We start from the raw sequence: 16,745 nt of genomic DNA, 5'->3' as shown, positions 1-16,745 counted from the left end.
TAAAAGTTTAAATTTATGGGAACAAAAGTTGCTTATATAATGTTTTTTTTAAATTCATAATGTTTAATTATGCAAGCATTAAAAAAATCAAATTCATTTTTGTCCCCATAATTAATAGGAACATATTTTAAAACATTGCATGAAAATATTTTAGCTCATGAATGAAATTCATGAGGAACATTGCTATAAAAATAATGTTTTTAATCATTTATAGATTATTAATACATGTAAATAAAATTTGATCATACATAAATTCCCACACACTCAACTCGCTTTTTACCAGCTATAAATCGCTAAAATATTTCAAGGGATTTAAATAATTTTTACATGGATACATTTATATTCATTATCCTAGTTATCACGTCAATCAATGTTATAACAAAATTTAAATTCTTTTCATATATTTCAAGATCTATCATATATTTAAGCAAATAATAAGAACTATAAACATTTCAATGAAAGGAATGTCTTATGCATATTAATCATCTTTTTCTTCTCAAAATCGAATAAAAAATGATCGACCATCACTCGCATAAAGATTCAGTAAGAACTCATTACCGTTCCTAATATCTCAACAATGAATAATGTCATTCAAAATCTAATACGCGCATTGATAAATTTCTATTCATTTTGAAATTCGCAAGTTCAACTTATTGAACATCGTAAGACTTAAAAAAGAGAAGATAAAAAATCATTTCCCATCCTTTGTTAAAGTCTAATAGTTTATTTTTGTCAGGTAACGACTCTATAAGCCGTTACATATATTCTTTTCTCCAATTCTTCATTTTGATAAAAAGAAAAAAAGAAAACTTTTCAAGACACAGACTTAGCGGGGGAAGAATGTGCTATAAGTTTTTATCTTTTCTTTTCCCATTTTTTTTTCTTTTTATACACACTTTTATTATCCGGTCAAAACACTTCGCTGGAAAATATTTCTTTGGATGCTTTATTGAAAGTGTTTTTCCTGAAGTTTTTATAAGTGCTTCTATTCAAAGTTTTTGTGTTTTCGAAAAAAAAGTAAACTTGTTCACATTCAGGTCTTAAGAGATATATGAGATTTGCTGTAATATACGAGTATTGTAGAAGCATCCATTTTGCTTTGAGAGCAATATTGCTATGTGTATAAATAAATATGGTCTTTGGAAAAATGTGATTTGGGAAAATGGCGTTACATTTTTGTGGTTGAATTATTATTGGCCGTAAAAGTTAAACATGTATCAAAATAGAGTGCTTTTATTGTGCCTATGTCCAGTTTTATTTATTAAAATCATTTCTCTTGCAAAAACAATCACTAATACCAGAAAACTTCCAAGTTATTATTCTCCGTATTTTGGATTTTCGAAATAAATCTGATTTTAAAAATACTATTTTTTATTTATTTACCTAACAGAGAAACAAAGTATGGTCAAATCTACCTGAATATAATACAATTTGCCTTGTTCCTGGAGGTATGGGAGCACCAAAAAGCTCAGTAGTCTTTGCCAAAGCGCTTTAGTAATGACACTGGTGAAATCAACAATAAAATATAGTTTTATAATGTGTTAAAAAAATTGGTAATTGTGGTATAAATTTGGTAATTTTATCACGGTTTCTCGGAACTTGATTTAACATTTACTTTACAGTTTAGGATTTTTTTCACTAAATGAGAGGCAATAAGAAATATTATTAAGAATGAGTGTTTTTTTATTTACTAGAATTTTATTTAATTTAGCCATCATTTTTACAAACGCAATCGGTAATAACCGAAAACTTCTAAGTTAATATTCTCCGTATATACTCAGCTAATATTCTCACAGGAGAAAGCATTGTCAAAACTATCAGAATATGGAAAAATATACTGCGTTGCTGGTTTTGAGAAAACACCAAAAAGCTCGCTAATTTTTATTGAAGCTCCTTGGAAATGATTCTGATAAAATTAATAATAAAATATAGTTTTGAAATCTGTAATAAAATTGGTGAATTTGAAAAAATTTTGAAATTGAAATACCTTAAAATGTGGCTTAAACACTATTTATTCGATTAAATTTAATTTTCAGTTTTTTTTTTCTTCTACTAAATGTGAGGTAATTGGAACTATAATTTTTAAAACGAAAATTTTCAATAAACTATTACCATATAAATGGAAATTTTTCCAAATGAATGGTTTAAATACCATATATTTTGGTTTTATAAGCCAGGATTTTTTTTATCGGAAATATCATTACTACAGAGCACATTAATTGTGCCATACAATTTTCATCAATAAATTCCAATTTTATGTTGTTTTAGTTACAATAAAGGTTTCAAATGTGTTTTAATAATTCCTTATCACATTTAGATCTTAAGAAATGTTCGAGATTTGTTACAATACACAATCTTTGGTTTGCATTTTTCATTGACCGTAAAAGTTAAATATTCTACTAAAATGAGCAACTATTTTATATCCTAATTCACTTGAATATATTTTGATCGTTCATCTTACAAAAGCAACCATTCTAAATTATTATTTTAAATAACATGTATTTTCAACGAAAATATATATATTTTTAAATGTTTTTATTTTGTGATAATATTCTTACTATGCCATTTTACTTTGTTTGAATTACAATGAGGTCTTAATAAATATTTAAATCCTTCTTGTTTACATTCAGATGCTAAGAGATTTATGAGATTTACTGTAATACACGAGTAACGTATAAATATCCATTTTATTTTGAGAGAAGTCTTTCTATATATATAAATAAATTATACTTTTTAGTAAAATGTGATTTGAAAAGATGGCGTTACATTTTTGTGGCTAAATTCTTATTGATAGTAATAGCTCAACATTCGTATGAAAATGAGTGTCTGTCAATATTGTGAGTTTTGCTTTTATTTATTCTGATCATTAATATCACAGAAACAATTATTATTATTTAAAACTCTCCAAATTATTAATTAATTACTGCTTCAGTTTTCATTAATTTCTATATGCGCATTTTATATATACTGTGTCCAGAATTTCAAAATACAATTTTTTTTGTTTTAACCGTAAATAAGGTTTTTAATACTACTGTAATAAATTCTTTTAATAATACATTTAAATAATGCACAACTTTTTGATAACGATTGGATTCCAAACTTTAGAAAAGCTAAGTTTTGTATAGGTTTCAAAAAGCTAAGTTCTGAATATCTATGAAAAACCTATGAGTATTTTAACATTGTAAATTTTTATGTTTTTTAAATTTGAACATTATAACGGGAACAATTATTATTACTTAAAAACCTCCAAAATGCTAACTAATTACTATAGTTTTTTTGTTTATTCTATGTGCTATATGTTTTATATAACTATACCATGTCCAAAAGATTTTAAAGTTTGAAAGCAATATAATTTATATCTTTAAAAAAAAATAATAATGCATAGTCTTCATTTCTGACCAGATAAGTCAAGCGATTTCATAAATTTATGATAATAAGATACCTTACATGTTTCATTTGATTTATCTATAAAAATCTTAAGAAATTAAATATGAAAAAGAATTTTAAATAAAATTAATGAGATAGTGTCGAATTTCATTTAAAATTAGTTTTTTTTTAATTTATTTCCATCCGTTTCATTCATAGTATTAAAAATAAATTTAGCAGCACATTTCAAAATATTGCATGCAGAGTTTTATATATATATATATATATATATATTTAATTAGATATTTAAATTTAATATATATTTAAATTAGAAAGTAAAGTCAAATTTCTATAGAATTTTAATTGAATTTATTCAATACAAAATTACTTGAGCTAACAATGAAGAAATTCAAAATTAAATCTTGTATTTTGTAAAAGAAAATGCTTTTAAAATAAATAATTATGTAAATGGAATTTTTGAAAGAACTAGAATCTTTGATTATTCTTATGCAAATTAATTTTATCTTAAATTGAAAATTTTTGAAAATATATAAAAGTTTTAAAACCTGAGTGCTTGTGCAAGTAATATTTGCCAAGATCGTTATCAGTTTAATTTCTTCCAGCTATTTAAGGTAGTTAGTAATTCAGAAAAGATATTACAAGAAAAATATTCAGAATATAAATATCTAATTTTCGAAAAAGGATTTACAGATTGCGATTTCAATTTAGTTGAACTTCTGCAAACTACTAATACCGTTTATTTTAGATGTTCTCTATGAATTCTTTTACTAAAAGTAAAGGAGAAAAAACATTTGCGAGAAGAAAAAAAATTTCTTATTTTCCAAATCTAGCTAATTTAGTTAGAATTCTCAATTTCTTTTAAACATCATAAATCATTTTCTTCCTTCAAATTTTAGTCTGCAAAAACATGTGTCAAGCAAATTTAATTAAAAATTTGAAGATAATATCTGAAAATCGCAAAAGCTGTTGCAAATTTAATTACATCTTACAGCTTTAAGAGCTTTTCGCATGAACAAAACCCGAAATTAATTAAAATTCTACTTAATTTTTATTTATGATGGCCAGGAGTAAGTATATCCAGACAGTCTAGATTTTAACCTTCTTTCCAAAGAAACGTATAGTTATTTAAATTAAGAGACACATGTAGAATTTCTCAGAACTTATTTCTTTCGTTCATAAAAAGGAAGTTTGTAGAATGTATCAAAACATTTAACAGATCGTCTCATAAGGATTCTTTCTAAAATTCATTTTCAGTTGAGTTTGAGCAAAACGTGGTCTGTTTAAAACTCATAAAATACATAGTAATGAATCTGAGAAGTTTCAAATACAAATTAAAAGCGCTTTTTCTTCAAACTAATACCGAGGTTTTAAGCTATATGTAATAAATTCCCGTAAAAAGTAAAAGAAAATTGCTTTAAATTGAAAATTTTTAATTAAATTTTAAATTCTCTTATCAATACTACGACATTTCAAAAATTTTAAATCATGTAAAACTATTCGTAAGTAATTTGAAATTTAATGTGCCTGATTTCAGATTATAAAATGAAACAAATTCTATTTATGTGAATAATAAAAATACAATACAAAACGAAGTACGATGATTTCAATTATTATAAGGTATTCTTAATCACTGCATTTAAACAATTTTTAAGGACTTTCATTTCATTATTGTTTTCTTATTGGTTTGTAATAAATCAGTATTTGTTTGTTTACGCTTGAATATTTCAAGAATATTAAAAAGAATATAGTATTGCAAATAAATGCAAACTTCAATTAATACAATGTTTGCATGGATTTGATTTTATTACTTTTATTACATTTTATTACCACCGTTGAACAGCTGACTGAATTTTCAGTTTATGACTGCTAATGCTCAACTCCGTATTCTTGTAATTTTGAACTCAATTCATAAGACAAGGGTACTCCTGCATCGAGAATTGGAAGAAATTTGCCTTCGTGGAGGACTTTTTTATTGAGCTAATCCACATTTGCGTTACATGGAGAAGGAAACCACGAAAACCTTATTCGGTTAGACTGGCGGCAACGGGACTCTAACCCATGATTAATCTACCACTGATTATATTTTGCGTCAGCACTGTGGTCAGTACGAGTCAAGTTCGGAATTCGAATAAATCGGCAATCACCGGGATTCGAACCCGGTTCACCTCATTGGGAGTCGAACGCTCTATCCTCTGAGCCACCACGGCTCAACTAATGCTTTTTGACCTTTAGTGACTGAGGCATACATCATGAAAACCGTTGTGTTACGTATTCTAAAGACTGAGTCAATCACTTTCCCTCTCTACTAATACAAAGAGCTTTTTTTTAATCGTAATTATACCATAATCCTACAATCATATTATTATTACAAAAAGTTTACTTCTGAGCAATCAGTTCAACAATTCCTTTAAAAATATATTCTTTCTTACTGAGCTGTAATTTTTGCATTTCAGTATTTATTTTAATCTAAATAAATGTAACAATGAATACTAGAAGCATGACTTTGTGTGTTCAACATCTCTTTCATATTTGCTCAGAGGCCTTTAATATTTGTTTTTTTTTTCCTTTTCAAACCAAGACTCTCGAACATTTACATAACAAATATACTAAATTAATTTAAATGTACTTTTTTCGTAAAACTTTGCTGGCAACTTTATTTTGTGCAATTATTTGCGAAAGCTGAAGTATAAATTCAATTTAATTCCAGATATCCGTGATTTTTTTTTCTTGAAAAATTAGGTGAAGGGTTTTATTAAATGCTATGCTATTATGAAATTTCATTTCATATTGAAATTACTTCGATAACTTCTACCCAAACTCTATATTGAACTAAACCCCCATATTTCTACGTTTGTATTAATAATTAACTTAAGAGTTCAGAAATAGAAATATTTAGCAATTAATCTTTATTAACTCAATAACATATCGTTCCTTGCGTAAAAGATTAAAAAAGTGATTGCTTCTTTCTCAGACTTTTAAATTCGCGAGTAAGAAAAAAATATCCATACGCGAATTCGCAAAAATTTTACATTTTGTTTTTTTGCTAAATTGTATAAGTATTGAATTTCGATGATTTTGCTTCTCCATTTACTAATGCCAATATATATTCTAAATAATAATCGGAAGATATTAATTCGCGAATACTTTTTATGTATTTTTCATTATGCCTAATGTGGATAATGAATAGGTTGTCAGTAAAATGCTCCTCTGACTAGCATTTCAATGGTTTTATTGCAGCAGCTCACGCAGGGCATAATATTGACAACTCTTTTTCTATGGATCCTTTAAATACAAGCTTACGCAATGTACTGTAGGGTAACTACCACTATAAAATTACAACTACAACTCACTAGTATATATAAGACATGTTAACTCGATTCTATGATGGGGTACCTTTTCATAGATGAAGGTTGACATTCTCTATAACTTCTCACCCCCACATTGGTGACCTCCAGACGTGATGTGAACAAGCCTACCTTGGCAGAAACGCCCACTTCGATATAAACACTCCTATCTTGGCAGTAACGCCCACCTCGATCTGAACACGCCTACTTCGATGGATAGGTCACATTGAATAGTTGACTTGCTACTTGTGACTGCGACGTTAACCATCTCCTAGCGCTGTTGCTGCTCAGTTTCAATCATACACAACGTACAACGTATCCACTCGACTGCTAAAGGCAACACAGGAGCAATCACGTTCGTCAACTTAATACAGCTCTCACGATCAGCACTTAAAAGTGCGGTGATCTTAATACAGCTCTCCCGGCTTCTCACACAAAACAGCAATGAATCAACTAGTGGCATCCGTTCATCGAATTCTATCACAGCTAAAATTCTGTTGGGGGAGTACTGTAGGTTATCTACCACTACAAAATTACAACTATAATTCGTTAGTATATATAAGACATGTTAACTCGGTTCTATGATGGGGTACCTTTTCATAGATGAAGGTTGACATTGTCAATAGCTACCATCTCCACAATACAAACAAATAATATTTGTTTCGTTTTTTACCTAATATTTAATAGCATTTATGCTTTTGATTATACTCTCTTTCATTAAAATCTTAAATTTTTATTTATTTTACTAAATTCCATTATTACTAGTATTAATTTTTTGCATATAAAATGTCTTAATTTAAAAATCATATTCGATGCAATGACGCAAAAACGCACATCAAATATAAGATGTAAAAATGATGCCTCATGTGATAAGTACGAAAATACTTCCCTGAATGATTTCTAATTTTGGTAGACATTGTTTAGAGTCTTTTATACCTCTTAGCACTCAACTAGTTTTAAAAACATCCTAATTACTTTGAAACTAATCAAATAAGTACAGAAAATGTCCAAAAACAAACTTTAAACCACGAAACAGAAAGATTTTTATTTTCAAAAAAGACACAGATGCTACAAATATCAAAACTATGGTACAAAATGTTTAAAAAAATATTTTTAATGGAACTATACTAAGTTTGAAGAAATCTAATTTTCTATACATTTTTCCTTTTCACAAAAATTTTTTGAGAGGCATAGTAAATATCACACAAACTAAAAATTCGTTGTAAAAAAAAAGTTTTTTTTCAGCAATTTTTTTTTTACATTTTATCTAATAATTCCATACGTTATTCATTTGACATATTATTTAGGCTAATTTAATAATTCTACTCTTTGCAAACAGCCGCTACCATTTTCTAATGTTTTAAACTGATGAAAAAAGTCAACAGCATTTTCGATCCAGCAAAACTTTTTAAGATTTACAGAAGCGAGCCCTCATAACTTAAAGCTATTTAGGATATGTGTTATTCATTGTTCATTATCCCAGGCATTGTTAATATTCACTGCACATAATCATTTTAAAGGTTTTTGTCTCAATGAGTCTAAACAAATTCTGTCTGATTGAGTTGTTCTTCGCACATTTTCTAATTAGCCTAAAGTCACAATGTCAAATTTTAATAAGCCTAAAAAATATCAGATTGTTTAAAAATATTGCTGAAAACTTCTTGAACTAGCCAAGCGTATTGAAAAATATCGACAACATTTACAAAGAGTCGTATATTCTAGGTAGGCTACAAAGGCTATAAAGTAGTAGGCTATAAAGTACTAAGTAGGCTATAAAGCAGTATGTAGGTTACAACACAAAAGTATCCCAATTGCATGCAAATCAAAGTTCTAGTTTATGACATATGATATTCCATGAGCAGGTGAGGCTTATAGAATGAGGTGACCTCGGTCAGAATCTCATTGATCTCGTGTCGATTCAAAGTCTGCTTCCAACTCCTCCAACTTCAGTGCTAACCTAAAATATCCTCAGCTGCAGAAAGATCTTGAGTAAGAATCCCCTCACTGTTAAGCTAACCATAGGTGGTTTTCGTGGATTTTGTTTCCAGGTAGTACAAATGATGATTAGTACAGCGAAGGTGAATTCGCCCTAATACTTGATTCAGGAGTTCCCTTGTCTTCTGGGTTGGATTCAAAATTACAAGGCTATAGAGTTAATTATTGAGAACAGTAAAAGTCACATTCAGTCAGCTGTTAAAAGCTAGTTATAAAAATAATAGCATTTAAAATAAAAATTTAAATTGAAATAAAAATATAAAATTAAAATAAAAATATAAAATTAAAATAAAAATATAAAATTAAAATAAAAATATGAAATTAAAGTTAAAAATAAAATTAGTGTCAAAAATAAAATTAAGTCAAAAGTTAAATAAAATGGGATCGCCCACATTTTGATCCATTGATCCCCAAGGAAAAATTGATCGAACTACACGGAGAAAAAAGTTTGTAAAATTACAATACAGTTTGATAATGACCATTCTGTTAAAAAAAATCCTAGTTAATGAAACCAAAATTTGCAGTATTTAAACCATGCATTTGGCAGTTTTTCAGTACATGTGGTGACAGTTAATGGGAAATTCTGGTTTTTTAAATTATTGTCCGTATTAAAACACACTTAGTAGAACATACAAAACAGAAAAGTAATTGTAACCGAATAAACGGTTTTTTTTCCACACCCAAAGGTAACATGATAAAATTATCAAATTTTACCACATTTTTCCAAATTTTATCACACACTATAAAATCATATTTTAATTTTAGTTTTACCAAATCACTTCACTGACAAATGCCGAGCTTTTAGGTGTTACCATAGATCCGGAATTATGGTAAATGGTATCCTATTCTGATAATTTTGACTATACTTTTTTCTCAGAGCATTTGTTCAACTAATCTTCTATCTGCTTACCGTATCGTAAAGTCATTAAAATAACGATATTTTTAAATGAATTAATGTTTATGTTGTGTAAGATGATTATAAGGATGAAGATGTATTTATTTATATTTTAACTAACTCTATTTACGCTACTGTTCAAAAACATGAACGTTCCAATGATCAATTTTAAGTATAACATCTAAAACAATGTTTCTTTGAAAGTTATATCGCCGAAACTGATAAGCTGATCAGTGAGATGAACACTCTGAATATTTCTTTTCAAATATTTATTTTCTTAAATATACAAAAAATATAAAGGATTTATTCAGAATAACTCAAGCGATAAAACTAAACAAATTCCAGTACATTGTTAGGAAAACTATTGATAAAATGTTTTATTTTTACATGAAACGTTACTCTAAAAAGAATATAAAGTTACCAAATGCGTTGAATTTCTTACATTTTCTTTAAAATTTATTTTCATTATTATTAAAAAACAGAACAGCATACGTAAAATTGGCCCTGCTCATACTGTGATTGTATCGATTTTCCTATAAAAACAATTTTCTTGATAGGATTAACACATTTTATAAAAACATTTTTTCGCCTCGAGAAAAAGCATTGTATAGATATTTAAATTAAGTAAATTTTAATAACACAAATGCAATTTTCGATTGAAATTAGAAAAAAACGTAAGAAACGATTTATTTTGTTTCAATAATTTCCTTCCGTTTTTAATAAACTCAATATAAGATAATAAAGAAAAAACAGAATTAAAAATTTTTTTTTTGAAAAATATGTATTTGTTCATGGAAATTTTACTCTAAAGTTCGGTTTTCTAATTTAACTCAGTTAAGGTTAGTAGTCATTGGAATATTGTTTTCAATTTCAATTATGTTATTGCTTAAGATATTGCCTAATTTAATAAAAGAAATCATGGTGTTAAGGCTATATTTCCAGATGCATATTCGCAAAGTAGTATAATAAAATATTTCAAATCATTGCGGTAATCAAAAATGCACTGACCACAGTGCTGACGTGAAATATCCTCAGTGGTAGACGGATCATGGGTTAGAGTCTCCTTGTCGTCAGACTAACCGTGGGAGGTTCTCGTGGTCTTCCTCTCCATGCAACGCAAATGCGGGTTACCTTCATCAAAAAGTCCTCCACAATGGCAAATTTCTCCCCATGCTCGTTCCAGAAGTTCCCTTGTCTTCTGGATTGGGTTCAAAATTACAAGGCTACGGAGTTGAACATTAGTAGTCGTAAATCCATAAAATTGGGTCGTCTGTTCAACGACGGTTATAGAATAATAAAAAATTATTCCACAGAGAAGAAAAAAATTCAGAACTTGGAGTAATTTGTTTAAAGAAAAAAAAACTACTCACAATCTGTACTTTGCTCATTTCTTATGCTTGCTCACAGGTGATGTGGCCAGTAAGGTATCATCCAACGGTAAAGCGAGAACGGTCGAGAAAGCGTTAATATATGTTTTATTAATCTTGTCTACTAATCATATACCTTTGTTTTACTAATCTTCCTCGCTGATCATACATCTTATCTTAATATATACTTAATAACAATGCAGCTTTATTTCAGCAAATCATATATAATTGTTTTACTGATCTTGAGGTCATCGCCTTTGAGGTTGGCGATGGAAGAGAGACCTGTCTGACATTTTACCCTTAGTTCCTGATTTGAAAAATGAGCTCAAAAGAACATCATCTGCACTGTTGATTATCTGGTTTTTTAAATTATTGTCCGTATTAAAACACACTTAGTAGAACATACAAAACAGAAAAGTAATTGTAACCGAATAAACGGTTTTTTTTCCACACCCTAAGGTAACATGATAAAATTATCAAATTTTACCACATTTTTCCAAATTTTAGCACACACTATAAAATCATATTTTAATTTTAGTTTTACCAAGTCACTTCACTGACAAATGCCGAGCTTTTAGGTGTTACCATAGATCCGGAATTATGATAAATGGTATCCTATTCTGCTAGTTTTGACTATACTTTTTTCTCAATGCATTTGTTCAACTAATCTTCTATCTGTTTACCGTATCGTAAAAACATTAAAATAACGATATTTTTAAATGAATTGATGTTTATGCTGTGTAAGATGATTATAAGGATGAAGATGTATTTATTTATATTTTAACTAACTCTATTTACGCTACTGTTCAAAAACATGAACGTTCCAATGATCAATTTTAAGTATAACATCTAAAACAATGTTTCTTTGAAAGTTATATCGCCGAAACTGATAAGCTGATCAGTGAGATGAACACTCTGAATATTTCTTTTCAAATATTTATTTTCTTAAATTGGATACAAAAATATAAAGGATTTATTCAGAATAACTCAAGCGATAAAACTAAACAAATTCCAGTACATTGTTAGGAAAACTATTGATAAAATGTTTTATTTTTACATGAAACGTTACTCTAAAAAGAATATAAAGTTACCAAATGCGTTGAATTTCTTACATTTTCTTTAAAATTTATTTTCATTATTATTAAAAAACAGAACAGCATACGTAAAATTGGCCCTGCTCATACTGTGATTGTATCGATTTTCCTATAAAAACAATTTTCTTGATAGGATTAACACATTTTATAAAAACATTTTTTCGCCTCGAGAAAAAGCATTGTATAGATATTTAAATTAAGTAAATTTTAATAACACAAATGCAATTTTCGATTGAAATTAGAAAAAAACGTAAGAAACGATTTATTTTGTTTCAATAATTTCCTTCCGTTTTTAATAAACTCAATATAAGATAATAAAGAAAAAACAGAATTAAAAATTTTTTTTTTGAAAAATATGTATTTGTTCATGGAAATTTTACTCTAAAGTTCGGTTTTCTAATTTAACTCAGTTAAGGTTAGTAGTCATTGGAATATTGTTTTCAATTTCAATTATGTTATTGCTTAAGATATTGCCTAATTTAATAAAAGAAATCATGGTGTTAAGGCTATATTTCCAGATGCATATTCGCACAGTAGTATAATAAAATATTTCAAATCATTGCGGTAATCAAAAATTTGACTAATTATTCAAAAATCAAAATCTTAAAAATTTTATTGTTTTATTAATTATTCCACAGAGAGCCGCGATGACCCAGGGCATAGAGCGTTCGCCTTCCAATGAGACGACCGGGTTCGAATCCAAGTCGATACGAATTCCGCATCCGGCTTGCACTGACCACAGTGCTGACGTGAAATATCCTCAGTGGTAGACGGATCATGGGTTAGAGTCTCCTTGTCGTCAGACTAACCGTGGGAGGTTCTCGTGGTCCTCCTCTCCATGCAACGCAAATGCGGGTTACCTTCATCAAAAAGTCCTCCACAATGGCAAATTTCTCCCCATGCTCGTTCCAGAAGTTCCCTTGTCTTCTGGATTGGGTTCAAAATTACAAGGCTGCGGAGTTGAACATTAGTAGTCGTAAATCCATAAAATTGGGTCGTCTGTTCAAGGACGGTTATAGAATAATAAAAAATTATTCCTCAGAGAAGAAAAAAATTCAGAACTTAAAGCAATTTGTTTAAAAAAAATTTTAAACTACTCACAATCTGTACTTGTTCATTTCTTATGCTTGTTCATTTACATGTGATGCGGTCTGTAAAATAGCATCCAACGGTAACGCGAGAACGGTCGAGAAAGCGTTAATCTATGTTTTATTAATCTTGTCTACTAATCCTATACCTTTGTTTTACTAATCTTCCTCGCTAATTATACATCTTATCTTAATATATACTCAATAACAATGCAGCTTTATTTCAGCAATCATATATTACTGATCTTATTATACTTTTGTTTTACAAATCAAATTTAATAAACATGTCTTACTAATTCCATTTTATTTTTGATAAATCTTTGCATTGCTAATCAGTTTTGATAATCATGTATTATTAATTCGTGCCTTGCTTATTTCTGTTTTACTAATCACTATCAGTTGCAAATACATTTTCTGATACTATAATCTTTCATTGTACAATGCAGATGTATATTCAGGTGAATTATTCAATTTATTGTATCGCATGCTTTCAAATAATTTACGATAGCAATTATTAAGCTTTGTTATCCCGTTACACTTTAGAAACATCTTGAGTGCATCATTTCCGTTACGTACTTAAAATGATATTGATGTCATATTTTGTATCAAAGTAAGTAATTATATAACTAACATCTATGTTAGACAAAGTATTGACATGTCTGTATGAACATCATAATTTCGTATCTATTTCTTCAATATATTTCATTTCTGTGGATAAATTATTATCTATAGTGTTATTTTGCTGTAATGTATCAATACGAAGATTTTTTTTGTACGCAATTTTAAAATTCAACAGTAACACTGAAAGAGCGCAAAAATTTTATCAAAAATAAATAAATGAAAAAAATGCTGCTTAGTTCTGAACTTTAATAGTTAATTTTACCTACTCATCATTAGCAGAAAATTACAAGCCTATATTTCTTAAAAGAATTTGTAAATTTCCCTTTTAGTTAATAAACACTGAGAAATTCATTTATATGAACAGTTACATAGAATACAATTAAATATTACATTACACAACATTAAAAGCTAAACCATATTGCACTTAAGTTATTAAATTAATTAAGCAATTAGGTAATTAAAGCAGTTGGGAGAAAGGATTAAACTATTTAAAACGTATACGACACACTAATTCCGAGTCAAATTACTGTATAATTCCGACTCAAATTACTGTATAAAGTATCATTAGATTCCATTTTTATCGTAAAATATTATAACGTAATTTTAAGAGTAATATTTATTTAATTAAAGTTATCCTGTGATTTTAGGTAATTATTACTATAAAAATTAAGGTATATCAGATTTTTTGTTCAGTAATATGTTTCGGTAAAATTCAATTTTACGGTAAAACGTACCGGCACCATGAGAGGCTATAATTTTTACAATTTGATCTGAAATCTTTTACAGTGCACAAATTAGAGCATGTGTGAACATTTATTTATGGGTGATTCAACAAATTCCATACTATTTATAGAGGAGAGAAAACTGAAAGTTACAACTTTACTTAAGTTCTTAATAATATGAAATATTTTTTTGCGTATTTTTAGTTTTAAGATGCTTCATGCATACCATAGATTTAAAATAATTTCTTTGACGAATATATTAAATGAATTCATACTTCATGTACGGAACGAAATTGCGGATTTGTTTTTTTACATAGTGTCCCTAATATCTCACGGCAAAAAGATCAATGAAAACATAAACGTATAATTGTACCTGAAATGGTAAAAGTATTTTATTCTTGTAGTAACTGTTGTATGTTTTTATTTTCAATTTTCTTATGTCACACTTCCATAAGTAACATATGGGAACAGAATTTATGATAAATAAGGCGATAAAAAACATTTTTAATAAATAGTGAGAAAATTTTCACGTCTGTATGTTTTGAGCTGCACAGTTACTACTAAACCATGATCAGAAACGTACGTGACAAAGCTTACATATTCGTGAAATACAAGCTTAATAATGATACGCAAAACTTGAAGTAAACTTTATTTTAAATCTTTTTGCCCTTTTCATCTAGGATAACAAACGATACAAATAAAGTTTTACGCAATAAGCGTTTGATGTATGGTTGATATGTTTTAAAGATTGCGTTACTTGTTTATTTTCCTATGCCAGCAGAAAAATTCCCAATCAAATTACGGTATTAAGTACCGGCACTTTGCGTGTATCATCCGTAAAATCATTTCTACAGTAAAATATTATACCGTAATTTTTACAGTATAATTTATTTATTTTAAGTTAAGTACAGTTAAATTATCTTATTAGTTACTTTAAACAAACTCTGATAGACGTTTTAACCATTAATTAGCTTACTCTGTTCATTATAACATAATAAAACATGTCACCTGATTTTTACCGAATGAATTTTAGCCTCTACTACTGTTTTAGACACTTTGACTTTAACTCAGCTGGATTTTAGCTTCCGGAGACTTTTAATGGCTTTTTTTGACGTTTTACATAAAATTCAGTCGCTATTTTATACCATTTTGATTTTCTAATGACCATTTATGTCATTGATTTTTGCTTGCTTTGTTTTAATTATCTTGTTTGTTTCTTTTCAACCGTGTTAACTTCATTAGTTTTTATGTGATTTAAACTTTTCTTGAACTATTCCTTCTATTAACTTTCTTTTCCACGTGTTTTATATATATTTGACGTATGGCCCCTACTGGCCTAGGTCACCGTAACCATTACCTTATTTAATTAGAGTGATTCAGTGATATCACGGTAATTATTACTGAAAAAATTACGGTGTAACAGATTTTTGGCTCCGTTTCATGGATTTAGGCTAAAAAGGATTTTACGGTAATAAAAATACCGCCATCTTGAGTATCGGTATTTTTTACCGTTATTTAATCAGGAATTTTTTACAATGTTCTTAAAATCAGAAACGCAAGGTTTTGATCACAATTATGGATCACAAAAGCTTTTATAGTTAGTTTTTTTAACATAACAAATTCATAAGTTAAGTGACTCTTGAATGTTATGTGAGAAACAAAAGTGTGACTCTATGCATTTCGTAAATGTATACACATAAAAATTTATTGATTTTTTTTGTAATTTCAGAAGAGATGAGTTACAAAGTGAAGAAACAGAAGAAACTGTTTACTATATTAGTGATGCAGAAACTTCGCCAAGTCCCGGTGATTCATTTGAATTTTCAGAAGCGGAGTGTGACATGCCTTTGAGGTTGGCGATGGAAGAGAGACCTGTCTGACATTTTACCCTTAGTTCCTGATTTGAAAAATGAGCTCAAAAGAACATCATCTGCACTGTTGATTATCTGGAAAAAACATTCATTTAATAAAAATATTTATATTTTCCCAAACTCTACATGTCTCATTCTATCTAATGCGTTTGATTAATTTGTGCAATACGTTACTTGAAGAAATTTGAGCAAACTCCCGTGAATAAATGAATGATTCCGTTGTGTTTCAAAATATAATTCGTGTCGAAATATAAAAGAAAAGAAATACAAAAACCTCGTCAACAATTTTAATATTTGTATTACTTCGTCAATACTCCATCCTACATATAACTTTATTTTCTTAAAAGTCTTGATGTCAAAG

At 28.3% G+C, this 16,745-nt stretch overlaps 1 protein-coding gene across 1 annotated transcript in view; it reads left to right on the top strand.

The window, feature by feature from the left end:
* Positions 1-16,504, top strand: part of LOC107452990 (cell adhesion molecule Dscam1) — a gene marked incomplete in the record, with an annotated part of 286,344 nt that extends 269,840 nt beyond the window's left edge. Inside the window, 1 exon segment of the mRNA XM_071184722.1 lies at positions 16,243-16,504. Within this exon segment, the coding sequence (XP_071040823.1) occupies positions 16,243-16,393 (151 nt within the window).
* Between the last annotated feature and the right edge of the window lie 241 nt (positions 16,505-16,745).

The sequence above is a fragment of the Parasteatoda tepidariorum genome, chromosome 8 (assembly GCF_043381705.1).
Source record: "Parasteatoda tepidariorum isolate YZ-2023 chromosome 8, CAS_Ptep_4.0, whole genome shotgun sequence".
Classification (NCBI taxonomy): Eukaryota; Metazoa; Arthropoda; class Arachnida; order Araneae; family Theridiidae; genus Parasteatoda; species Parasteatoda tepidariorum.
This window is presented reverse-complemented; position numbering and strand designations above follow the sequence as displayed.